The sequence below is a fragment of the Diplotaxodon limnothrissa genome, linkage group LG17, assembly GCF_057381915.1.
Source record: "Diplotaxodon limnothrissa isolate DT_005_m linkage group LG17, D_limnothrissa_male_GT1.1, whole genome shotgun sequence".
In the NCBI taxonomy this organism is placed as follows: Eukaryota; Metazoa; Chordata; class Actinopteri; order Cichliformes; family Cichlidae; genus Diplotaxodon; species Diplotaxodon limnothrissa.
This window is the reverse complement of record NC_140612.1, coordinates 28,830,907-28,843,444: the sequence shown is the minus strand read 5'-3', so window position 1 is coordinate 28,843,444 and position 12,538 is coordinate 28,830,907. Positions and strand designations below refer to the sequence as shown.

General features: G+C 36.7%; 2 protein-coding genes across 2 annotated transcripts; one reads left to right on the top strand and one right to left on the bottom strand.

Annotated features, from left to right (window-relative positions):
* Positions 1-2,614: 2,614 nt before the first annotated feature.
* On the top strand, positions 2,615-3,296 carry lepb (leptin b). The gene is made up of 2 exons (XM_085376336.1): positions 2,615-2,839; positions 2,985-3,296. The coding sequence occupies exons 1-2, from the start codon at positions 2,615-2,617 to the stop codon at positions 3,294-3,296; spliced, it is 537 nt and encodes a 178-aa protein (XP_085232462.1).
* A 3,815-nt stretch (positions 3,297-7,111) lies between these two features.
* On the bottom strand, positions 7,112-11,637 carry LOC146615200 (transmembrane protein 53-like). Its single transcript, XM_085376147.1, has 3 exons — positions 11,230-11,637; positions 9,179-9,810; positions 7,112-8,361 (listed from the first exon to the last, which is right to left on the bottom strand). Exons 1-3 carry the CDS (start codon positions 11,253-11,255, stop codon positions 8,000-8,002), a joined length of 1,020 nt encoding a protein of 339 aa, XP_085232273.1. The 5' UTR covers positions 11,256-11,637; the 3' UTR covers positions 7,112-7,999.
* Between the last annotated feature and the right edge of the window lie 901 nt (positions 11,638-12,538).

Below are 12,538 nucleotides of genomic sequence, written 5' to 3'. Positions count from 1 at the left end.
TGACTAATCTTTTGGGAGGTTTAAATCCTCTGCAATCATGCAATAATGCTTTAGTCATGTGTGTTAAACCACAACTATTTCCTTTGTAGACGAGTCACTTGGTTTCAAAAAGCCAAGTATGGGTGGTAAAGGTCAAATTCACTTGGTGCTCCGTCATGTTAACTTACTGGAAGTGACCTGAATACACTTTCCAGTTTTCTCCTCCCACTTGCCCATTTTTGCCTCAATGTATCATCTACTTTAAAAACAAAGTATTTCCATCTGCACTATGTTATTTCTGTAATACAAAGGAGTAACGTGGAGTACATATTATGATACGTACCATCTCAATATATTACCAACAACGATTAAAATTATGGGCATCAGCAACTATAGGATCGGCTTGGTATGACCTCTGAGTTTAAGGGGAGATTGATGCATGATGACAAATCCAGCCAAGCTGTGCTTGTGAAAAGAAAAGAAAAGTGAACAAAGCAAAAAAGAAGAATCTGTTTAGTGGAATATGTCATATAATTATACACTTTTCTATCAGGAAAAGATGGGGAAAATTGCCTTTATATACCACAAGTTTGTTAGATAGTAAGACAGAAAGTTGCATAAATACAGCTTAATTATGGAGCATTGTGTTTTCTTTTTATTTTCAACTTTCATTATCTGTGACTGTCATCTTTCCAAAGAACTCAGTCTCTTTAATTTGAAGACCAGCTCAGATTAATTGTGGTTGTTATTATTATAATAAACATAATTACTATAGTATAATTATTATTATAAGCTGTCAACATGATCAGCTTAAGGACTGATTACCTTCTTCACAAACATATTCCATATAAATATACACACGTATGTATGTATATATATATATATATACATTTAATTTGAAGAGATATATATATATATATATATATATAAGAAGTCCAGTGAAAAAAGTCCCTTTTTGTTATTTTCTTTGTAATTTTCTTCAATGTAATATTTTTCTTCTTGTTGACAGAGAAAGTTTCTACCAACAAAGGATGATTTAAGGATGTTTTAAGAAGTAAGCTAAAGTGAATGTGCAGGTTTAGCAGGGTTTTATTAGGACAGGGGTGAATAAAGATATTGTTATTACCCACATTTTCCTAAACCTGCAAACCCGGGAAGTTCAACTCGCAACTTAAATATTTAGACTAAAGCAGATATCAAATGCTTTTTAAAAAAATATCTGAAACACTCTATTGCTCAGTTCTTTTTTTATACCCCCGTACACAAATTTACTGGTCAGCCAGAGAAGTTTTCAGTGCATTAGGAATAAGTCATATGTATGTTATGAAGATTGTTTACAGGTACAGAGAAAATGATTCATTGTGAATTAAATTAGTTACAGACATGCTATCCCTGCAATGACGCATCTGACTTACAAAAAGTGTGTTCTCTTGCATTTTCTTGCTTTTTTGGTTTTAAGCTTCTGTTGTGTGGTACATAAAAAGAAGTATAGGTATATTTACATGTATAGAGAACACGATTCATAGTGAATTAAATTAGTTACAGACATGCTATCCCTGCCTTACAAAAAGACGTTCTGCCATGACCTGAGAACTTAACTGAGAACCTAAACAGACAACCCAGAAAATAGCTTGTCAACATGTAAACTAGCTATCAAAAAAGAAAACAAACACGGAAGCAATCAGATAAAACGGTCTATTTACCTCGACGGTACCCTGTAAAGGTTTGAAGTCCAAGATTTTAGTGGTTTTCCAGTCATCGGCAGATTCAAAGGTTTCAGTGTTCAAGGATCTTCCACACTGTTCCACTTAACTCTCATGCCGTCACTGGTTTTATTACTGATTCCATTCCTGATCACGGCTAGTGAACTCTCAATGAAGTGAAGCTCTGACTGAAGACAAATAATGGTAAAATGAAAAGAATGAACAGAATATACTCCCTTTCACACACGCAGATGAGTCACAGTAACACCAAGACAACATTCAAAATTCAAAATCATACCGATATAACGTTATTTGTTTCCATACTGCATCAAATTTTTTTCCAGCAGACATTTTGCAACTCACAACTGTTTATCAGAAATATTAGAACAAGAGCTGATAGGATGACTCACTTATACTAAACAAGAAGAGTTCAAATAGCACTACATACACATTTTCTTTTAAACAGCTGTACTGCATGCACTCTGCACTGTGTCAGTCTGCCTACACATTTTCCAGTAACTCAAAGTTAAGATTAAAGTGTTACATTAACAACTGGCTTATACTAACATTGTTAATGATCATCTTAGGGGGGAAAAAAAATAAGAACATGTGTGTCTGAGTCAGAGTGATCTGTTTTCTTATTGATATTTAATGGGAATTTCCTTTTTAATCAGTGCATGTTAAGAAGTTGACCTACAAGGGTCAGGCTTACGTTTAAGATGTATCGTGGGGGGGATAGAGGAGGAGAACAGACCGAGGCAAGACTGAAGTGCAGGGCAGACTATTTAAATGTTGGAAACCTGCAAAGAAGCCAGTTAGAGGAGCACATTTCAAGAAATCCAGGTAAGAGATTAGATTTTTTTTTCCCCACAGTAAATGCAAAAAATATCCAGAGGAAGACGTTATTAAGGTTATACTTTTTTTTTTTTTGCATGTTTTTATTATGTCTTTGTTTATATGGCTTTTTTCTTTTTGTCTATTTAATGAATTCGTTTTTCCTTTTTAGGATGCGTAACATTCTGGCCCTTCTCTGCGTCTTTCTTATGGCAGCTCATCAGAGCACTAGTCTTCTCACAAAGGGAGAATCCATCAGAAACACCATACACAACATTGTAAACATTGCTCAGATAACCCTTGTCCACATTAAGAAACTAAAGGTACCAATATATTGATTATTTTTATGTTAATGCGATTTGCTGTTTATTTTCATTGCGTATACTGTTTTCTGCCTAAATTTTCTCATTGAGGAATGTTTTTATTCAATATTAAACTAAGCTTATGTATTATTTTTTTTATTCTTAGTTGCTGGCTTCACCGATAGGTGTTCCCCCTCCTTCCATTGTAGGACTAAGTAATATAAGCCATGAGCTTGGAGTTTTGGATATTGAACTGCAGCAGCACCCTTTCCTCATCCAGATTCAGGCTGATGTCTCCAGCTTGGAAGGAAGGGTGCGCTCCCTCGCCTTCTCAATGGAGTGTCCCCTTAAGCCCAAACCAGCAGTACAGATGAATGAGAGTGTGTTCCCAGAAAGCCACCTTTACATGACAGTGACAAAGGTGCAGCACTACCTAGAGGAACTTCTTCTCAACAAGGGCAAACTCAAGCTCTGCTAACAAATTTAAGCTTGATGCATATATAGTAAGCCAGGACTTGACCCAGTGTAGGCAAAGGTTAATTTGTCTTTGTGATGCATATTTTCTATACATATAATTACTACGTGGACAACTGTCAGTCGTTAAAAGCATGCAATTAATTCCAATAATTCAGCGATTTGTAATATAATGAAAAAAACTATAAAGGGCATCTTTTATTTCATACAACAAATGTTTTATAGGGTTTTACAGATAGATTAAAATACTCATATATTTTTTAACAAAATACATTTTTTAATACTTTATGGCAAACTGTTTTACACACGTTTGACATGGTGTGTGTTTTGAGGGTCAGGATGGGAAAAATGAGACACTACATAGTACTTGGAGGTTGTGTGAATAAGCATGATTGTGGTCATTTCTGCCAGTAAATAAAACTAATGCAAAGAATTGCATGGTGCTATGAAACTATTGCCAGAGAAAGCATATAAGACCTTTTGATGACTGTGCAATCTTAACTGTTTTTTAGTGGATGCTTGTCTCAGTGGTCTATTGAGCAGAACCATTAAGCGAAAGGTTATTAGGTTGTGTTTAAAAATGAAATGTGTTATTTTTTTGTAATAAAGTTTGCAATAACAAATTCTGTCATGACTGATGCTTTATTTAAAATTTAAAAGATTTAAGTCATGCATTTAAGACTTTTTTCACTTGTGTTACTTTGATAAAAAATCTTTATTAAAATATTATGTATGACATAAAATACAGCTAAACTTAATGGTACAATGATACAGTTTTATAAAATAAAACAAGCCAATAGATATAATAAATTTAAATTTCATATATAATAATCTACAATAATGGCATTAATGTATATCATATGCTGGGAGCAGCATTTTAACCAGCATAAAGAATTAAGTTTGTTTTTTATTATAAAATGTAGTTTTCAGCTATCATGGCTTTATTTTATTTTATTTTATCACATCAAGCTGACTACTCAGATGATAATAATATATTTACAAAAAAACAACAACAACAACAATCCTTTGCTTAAACTTTAAAGAAAAAATTATTATTCTTATATAAGAATTTCTACTAAATTGAATTTAAAAAACAAAACAGATATCATTAGGCAATAATTAGTTCACAATTACCCATATTTCAATCTAATGATTCACTTTCTTCATGAGACACATTCCAATCTAAACACCAAACGGCACAAAAACAGAAACGAACTTACTCATTACTGATTACCCGTGAACTACAAAAGAGCAAGAAGACACTTTAATAACATGCAGCTGTTCAGCAATGAGGAACTACAGAGCAGCCTCTTAGTACGACTGTCTGAAGTGTGTGAGTTGAAGTCAGCAGGACTTCTTTTAGGCTTTTGAAGATTTTTTACTTCTCATCCAAAAGCCACTTTCGAAGAAACAAACAGAAAAACAAAATCTAACCCTCTAATTTTACGGCCATTAAACAACACTAAGCAGAGTATGCTACACGTTTTGAAAATGTTAAAAACTCTGTACCTTATAAGGGAAATGTAACACAAGTCACCACAAATCGATGATGAATAATCACAGCACGAGTGCATGTGTGTGTGAAACGCTAACATAAAAAAGTAAACAGAGTTGAAATTCAAGAACCTTGATAAGGTTTTACAAGGTAAATCAACAGTAAATTCTTACAGATCCACTCTTTTACATTCTAAGAATAAGAATAAGAAGACCTTTATTTATCCCGAGGGAAATTCTTTTGTCACGTACATGCTCAAAGCAGCAGGAGAGACAGAGGAACAGATGAATAAGATATACAATATATACAATAAGAATAGTAGTATACAGTAATATACAGTAGGGAGTCAGTTCTTCATACTACTCAGACATGCAATAAAAAATTACTACATACCTAAAGGGACTAAACACACAAGAGGTGGTGCTTGTAAGCACTTTATGGTAAGTCTGCTTTTTGTGTATTCCAGCTGAGTTCCATGAGATTCCAAAGAAAGTCTAACGATAACACTATAGGATTAAGTTTTTTTTTTAAATATAGACTTATTGGTGTTCCTTGCCTTTACAGTTATCTACACTTGGCCTTCCTCTGAAAGACGAATGACTGCCAGAAATATCTGTGTGATATGGAGCTGTTTGAGAGCAGTTTGAAAGCATGTTTATTCTATTAACTTATTTATTAAATTTCCATTGATTACTTAGTAAAATTCTCTTTTTTGAATCATACATTAGCCCGTGCTAACAGAGCGTTTAATTGTTATTTCCTGGCGTGAGAGAAGCTTCTGTAATTAGAGAGGAAATGCAGGGTTATTTTTGTGTTAGATAACAGTGGCAGGGAGGAAACAGTGGGTTACTACTAACAGCTGTACTGAAAAGACGTATATACTTCTGTGGACCTGTTTTTTAGTGCTTAGAATTATTAGGCATTCTTAACATTACATTGAAGTTTCTTAGTTATCTGGTCTAATGTGCCTTTGCTACACAACAATGGCAACAACTGTAAGCTGTTAAGATCATACTACAATAAGAGTGAATAACAGTATGGCTTTTTATCACAGAACATCTGGGATGATGTAGAACATAGTTTTATGAACAATGCCAGGAAATAATCAATAATCAAGCACTTCTGGTTCACTTCTTGTGAGAGTGGTCCTAATATATATGAACAACTCTGAGTAACTGCAGTACATATCATTCCTCAAATGTAACTCACACAGAAGTGGATGAAGAGACCTCAAAACACCATCATAAGCTCCTTTTCACACAGAGAGGGTTGCAGACTGAAATTTTTAAAAAGAAATTCAACTAAAAATATTAAAGTTTTCAAAATGTTTATCTTTGTGTTTTCCTAAAATAAACAGCAAGGGTTGAAAACAGACATACGGACTTCAAAGATGGTTGGAAAGAAGTTAAATGACATAGGTTTTATGGAGTTTATGTTTTACTTACCAAGAGTGATTGTGCTTTCATAACATGAGTTCATGTGAATGTTTGAATTACACTGAAAATAAAACAGAAAAGACTAGAAAACAGGTCTAATTCTAAGCAAACGTTATTGTAAGTCCAAATTGCTAAAATAGATTAAAAGATATGGTTGGAATAAACATGTGTAGATAAGCTAAACTAGCTAAGATGATATGCTTGGGGTAAGAAAAATATTTTTGCTTTAGCACATATATTTTCAGCATTTCTTTAGTATTAGATTTAACTTTGCTACCCTCCTTTAGTTAAAGACTAACAGTAAGCCTTTGGTTGCACTTATACACACATTATAAACCCATTTATATATTGTATTTTTTTCAACTTGGAATAAATTTCCCACTAACTTCCAGGTCCACCCATTCACATTCAAAGAAAACTATCCTTTTTCCACATTATGAAGTACCCGATTTCATCATTAAAAGGAAAAATTTGGAAAAGAAATATCAGATAGACTAAATATCATAATAATAATAATAAAATAAACAAATATATATGTGTATAAAAGTAATTAAAATGACTTAAATGATAAACCAGTTACAAGACTTCCAAGTAATTATTTTTTTGGCCTTTTTTAAGTTTATTAGATGGACACAGTATAGACAACAGGGAGGTGGGGGCAGAGAGAGAGGAGAAGGCATGCGGCAAAGGGCCGCGGGTGCTACTCAAACCCAGGCCGGCCGTTCTCAGCCGTATGGCATGTGGTCGCTCGCTCAACGCACTGAGCTAAACCAGCGCCGACTTTCAAGAAGTTCTTAGTAGAAGTGAGACCATGTTGGCAATTTTTTATATGGAAAAAACTCACAAGTAAAAGTCCTGTTCCAAGCAGCGCAATTGAAATATTTTATTTCACTCAATGTGCAGCAACCACATCTCTGGTAAGAGTACCAACAGTTTATCAAAGCTTTTGAATTGTTTAAAGTGCAAAATAATCCATAACATAAGCACACAGGTAAATAACATCAGTTTTTTTAAAATAACTTAAAATACAACTTTACTTAACAGCAAGCAACAAAAATTCAAACAATGAATATGCAAAAGAGTGTTACGGCCCTGGGCCTTGGAGGAAGTGAGACTGCCCTTTTGTTTATGCAAATCTAAGTGTGCCAGGACTCGTGGATGACTGGCTGCTGGGAGTCCTGTGCCAGCCTTCTTTTATGCAGATCAAAGTGTGCCAGACTGCGTGGACGATTGGCTGCCTGGAGATCCAATGACACTCCAAGACCAACTGACTGGCTGATTGTCTGCACCTGGGAGTATAAAAACGCTGAAGATTCACACTGAGGGGAACTGCTGTGCTGACGTGAACATGCAGTGTCCTCCTCGTCTGCCTAGCATTTGAACTCCGTTTGTAAACTCTGAGATACAGCTGACCTTAGTTTTGTTAGAGTCTTGTGTTTGCTGGCTCAGCTTAGTTAACCCTTAGTTTTTATTCTTGCCTGTTCTTTTCTTTGTGTATTAATTATTTGCCCGGTGGTCTGTTGAACAGCCCCGTCGGTTTTTAGTTTAACGTTTGCAATAAAACCCCTTATTTACTCTGACTTCGTGAGTGGGCTTGTGTATGTTTCTCCCCACCTGTCGCCTAGCAGAGGGGGTCGTAACAAAGAGAGAAAAAATACTTCTCATTTTAATTAATAACAAAGCTAAAGGAAAAAAAATCAAAGTGCATTCTTTTTTAAATCATAAAACTTATTTTGTTTTTTAATATTTGGTGGTGGTGTATTTTTACCTCCCCTCTTAGATTGTTTTTTTACAGGAGGAAATGGGCAGCGAGTTCAAAAAGTGTTGCAGGGTGGAGAGGTAATCATCTGGGTGGCAGCGCAAGTGGGCCGCATGTATCGACTTCTTCCACTTTCTGCTGTGCACGTCCACTCCTCTCTGTCTCCAGACGTCAATCAGCTTTTCCATCATTGCAGTGTTGCACATTGCATCGTTTTCACTGAAGAAGAAGAGAGCGGGAGCGGTAACTGGGCTGTTGTGGAACACTTGGATGCTGGTCTCATAGAAGTCTGCCGTGTGGGTTTTGAAAAGCCAGAAGTAAAGCATGGCAGTGTTTTTGACAAAGCTCTCAAAACGTGGCACCAGAGTTCTACCAATGCCTGAATAAAAAATGTAAAAAAAAAAAAAACAAATTAAAAAAAAAAACACAAGAGAGTAAATAGTTTAGAGTTTTAAAGCTTTACTCTTATGTAGGCCGTGTATCAAAAATAACCTAGACCTATATAGCTAAGTCCTAAAATGGCCAGCTGTAGGGCAAAATCAAATATTATTACCTCCTTTTTAGTGCTTTTGTTGTGTTGATGATCCAATCCAATACCTGACAAGTAATGTCATGGCTTACCCTGTAGTCAAACACACCAACAAGTCTGTGCTCCAGTTCTTCTGATTGCAATTCTAGCCTTTTTCTTTGTAACCTAACGTAACTCTAATTACCAGGTGCTTTGCGTCCATGTTGTCAGAAGTTTACATGCATCATGGGCATGAATTTGATGGAAATTTTGCACTTCTAACAGACTTTTGATTTCTTCAAAATGTTCTTTTTCCTCTTTGGAATCTTTAAGGACTTCAAAAAACAAAAGAAAAGAATTGGGTGCACATGTTTGAATTTATTTTAATTTAAATAAATGAGGTTTTAGATGGTAGTACAGTAACTACACAGTGTGAATGCCAGTTAATTTTTTTTAGAAAACTAGACAGAACTAGCGGCTTAGATAGAACCTGATAAAAATCCCAAATGTTAAATGGATAAACTGCTTGCAGACACAGCCCTAAAGCCGATTAAAACAAGCAGCTAGAGAGAACTCCTGACAAACTGGAGCAGTGGGTCGATCGGCTAATAAATTATGTAAAGATCTGACACACGTATCCAACACAAAAGTGAACTGCAACCGAATATACTAGATCACTCTCACTCACCTATCGCCATGTGGTCCAGTGTGCCGACCACTAAGCTGTCATAGATGTGTCCCATCATCCTCTGTGCCAGGCCTCCATGTTTTTTTGGTTCTTGGACAATGTGGGTGAGGATTTGAGTGAAAGTGTAGCCACCGATGGAAGAAGCATGAACCAGCATCACCCTCCCTGCGAAGGGAGGGTTCTCCAGAATTTTCAGAACCTCCAATCCATACTCAAGCCCCCATCGAGGCCACAGGAAATGCATCACACTGCTCTGAACCAGGAGGACATCCATGCCACGGTCCAGATAAAGGTCCCGGTACTTAGCCATTCCCCCTGGTTGGGCTCCAAGCCAGGAGAAGAAAACCAGAAGTGGACGAGAAGTGGACGAAGAATATGACTGTTTTTGGTAGGAGACAGATGTGTTTGACGGTGAATCTGAGAGGAGTGTAGAGGAGGCTTCTGCAGATGGTGAAACAGGGAACGTGGGGCAAAGAGCTGCAGAATCTTGAAAATTTTTGGCAAGACATTCTGTTTCGCAACCTGTACCAGTGAGTGGAGTGTAATAATAGGTTATGCCATTGCAGATCGTTTTGGCTATTAAATGTCGTCTGTTAACTTTATCCGACTTGGTTGCATCAGTCCTTATGAGGCTGAAAAAGAGGCCAGATTGAAACATGAATACTTTCCACAGTTCACCAGAGAAACATCACAGAACAACAGACTATAACATTCACTTGGCTAAGGATTTGCAAACATATCCTCAGAGGACCCAGAGAACTCAAAGACTGATTATTGTCATTATCTGTTGTGACTGTCACCACAAACATGGAGAATTCTTTGAGGTTAAATTAACTTTAATTCCCATCGTAGGACTGAAATTATGGACAAACAAAATGACTATAATAAAGTCATCAGTATGGTTTTAAAGGAAGGAAGTTTATTTATTGTGCCAGATGGCCATTTGTTTAACTTCAATGTAAAATCATTTTACCTTATTTAATGCCATCATTTCCATTTTAATGACATTATTTTTACATAGCCTGTGAGTGCAGTGGTTCACATGATCAATTTTCCATGCATTAGACTCAACAGACTGTTTATTTACATGCGTTTTTAAAAGACTTAATTTATATTGGAAACATGTTTACTGTGTTAAGTTTTATTTCTAGATGATGATGTTGAAGCCATGTAATCATCATTAGTGGACTACATGCAACTGAGATGCATAGCAGGCCAAGGTTTTTGCATGTCAGTGTGCACTTCCTATTTGAGTCTGGCCCATTTTATGTGTAAAATTATGTCGTTTTAAAGGAAATAATACAAGAAATCAAATAACTAATTGGAGGTTGTTCGCTACTATGGATGACGGAAAGGAAAAGTCAGCTGTAAACCATCTTCTTGCCTCACCTGAATGAGTGTAACTTTACCAGGTTGTTAATTTGACCTACACAGAAAACACCTGATTAAAGTGACACATTCACCCCTTCATTTCATCGATGGATCCATTTCCGTGATCACAAAAACTTCACGCATGGCATTTAGCTATATATTTGGCTTTATTGTGTCACCTCCTTGTAATTGTACTTTTTTAACACCTTAGACTTTTATAAACCGTAGTTTAAGTCAATTTTGCACCATCTTTCTTGGCTCTTTACTGGTGGTGCTCTATAGCGACACGCTGGCAAAACGAATGCGTGACCTTGGTTGTTAATATTTTTTACTGCGTTCTTGACGCACACCTAAAGCTCCACGCCGATCCACTGATTACCGTATTGTTTGAACATGTGATTAACAGACTTTAGGAAAATGATCCACACATAGCATTACAGCTTGCTTTATACCTCTGCTGCTTTTACCAACGCGTGCACTGAGTGAAGTGAATCCTGGGGGATAATTTCAGAGCATTACTGGGTCACGCGAGGACACGTCACATCTTTTGACTACCTTTGTTTCAGTGGATATTCGTGCAAAGAGCAGTAAGCAGGGCATGCACAAGTAATGCCAAAACAACATGATGCATCTGTCTACATATATATAGATAAACACATATGTATATATTTATATTTTACCCTGTGGAGAACAGCAGGTTTCCCATTCTGAGAGACTTAGGTGTGTCCGTCTCCTCCTGGTATTCTGAAAAAAATTACTTCTGAGAGTCGTTTAGATCTGCTAAGGCTTTATAACGTAGCAACGGATAACCCCGGATGTTTGACTGACAGTCAAGAGTCCGCCTCTCTTCCACCGGCTCTTGCCGCCCCTTTAACTCCCGCAGTCCTCCGTGAGCGGTTTCTTGTCCGCGTGCTGCAGTACGTCTGCTCGGTCCCATCAAACGAGCGGAAACAAAGCGCATAAAAGATCGCCTAAGACACAATGTGAAAGCAACAACTATTAGTGATGAATAATATAAGACGAGGTGTTCAATAAAAATTCTTGTTTGACCCTTTAACATCGGAACACGAAGGTATTTATAGCGTCAAGGGCTCGCATGCCCTGGTCACACTGACCCGACAGGCTTCATGTGGCTAAATAGGGAAGCACAGAAATCCAATCCATGTTCTGACATACCAACCAGTTAACTCCAAAACGTCTGATGGGCCACGAGATGGAGCCAGAGAGCCACATAGATTTCAGAGAAACAACTTTGTGCTGATGCAGTGGGTGGCACTGACACGGCAAAAAGGTTGTATTATAGTATATTAAATATTCCCGGTAGCTTCATGTTGTGCACAGTTAGTTGTATGTGTGTGTCATGGTGTTAGTTTCCTGTTCGGGATTTCCTTGTTTAATTTTGCAATTCTTAGTCCGTTTACACGCTTGCCAGTTTTGCTTCCTGTATTTGTTGTTCTTTCCCCCTTTTCTGATCGTTTGTCCTCAATACCTGTCACCTGAGTTTAGTCTCCCTCACCTGTTCCCTATCAGCTGATTGCTCACTTGGGAATAAATGTACTCCCAGTTTTAATTAGTTTACTGTGGAAAGTCCCCTCCCGTGTGTTAATTTGTGTTTGAGTGTGAACTCTGGACTATGTCAGGGACTTTAGCTTTTGCCTGCTCATCATTTTGATTGTTTGCTACATTATATGATTCCCCATGTATAACCTTTGCCTGCTTTTTGTTTTTGTTTTTTTAATTATAATTATTTCGACGTTAAACTTTAACTCTGTTCTCTGTGTGCCCTGCATTTCCATCCTCTTCCTCCATGTCTCTCAGAATAACCTGCTATATATGTTTATTATGTGTTGTCGTCTTTGCCTTTCTTTACGACAAATTGTTCTTACAGCAAAATCTAATTTTGTAGAGTTATTTTAGACAGTGGGGAATTCCAGAATCTAGAAAGCTATGCCAGCAACATGTTGATGTAATTCATCCTTTAAGAAGCTT

Excerpts from the sequence above, each read along its gene's own strand:
- LOC146615200 (XM_085376147.1), bottom strand. The coding sequence starts at position 11,255 with ATGGGAAACCTGCTGTTCTCCACAGG. Across the intron at positions 9,811-11,229 it reads AACCTGCTGTTCTCCACAGG|CCTCATAAGGACTGATGCAA; the intron begins GTAAAATATAAA and ends CCTCTTTTTCAG. Across the intron at positions 8,362-9,178 it reads ACTGGACCACATGGCGATAG|GCATTGGTAGAACTCTGGTG; the intron begins GTGAGTGAGAGT and ends TTTTTTATTCAG.
- lepb (XM_085376336.1), top strand. The coding sequence starts at position 2,615 with ATGTTTTTATTATGTCTTTGTTTATATGGCTTTTTTCTTTTTGTCTAT. Across the intron at positions 2,840-2,984 it reads TCCACATTAAGAAACTAAAG|TTGCTGGCTTCACCGATAGG; the intron begins GTACCAATATAT and ends TTTTATTCTTAG.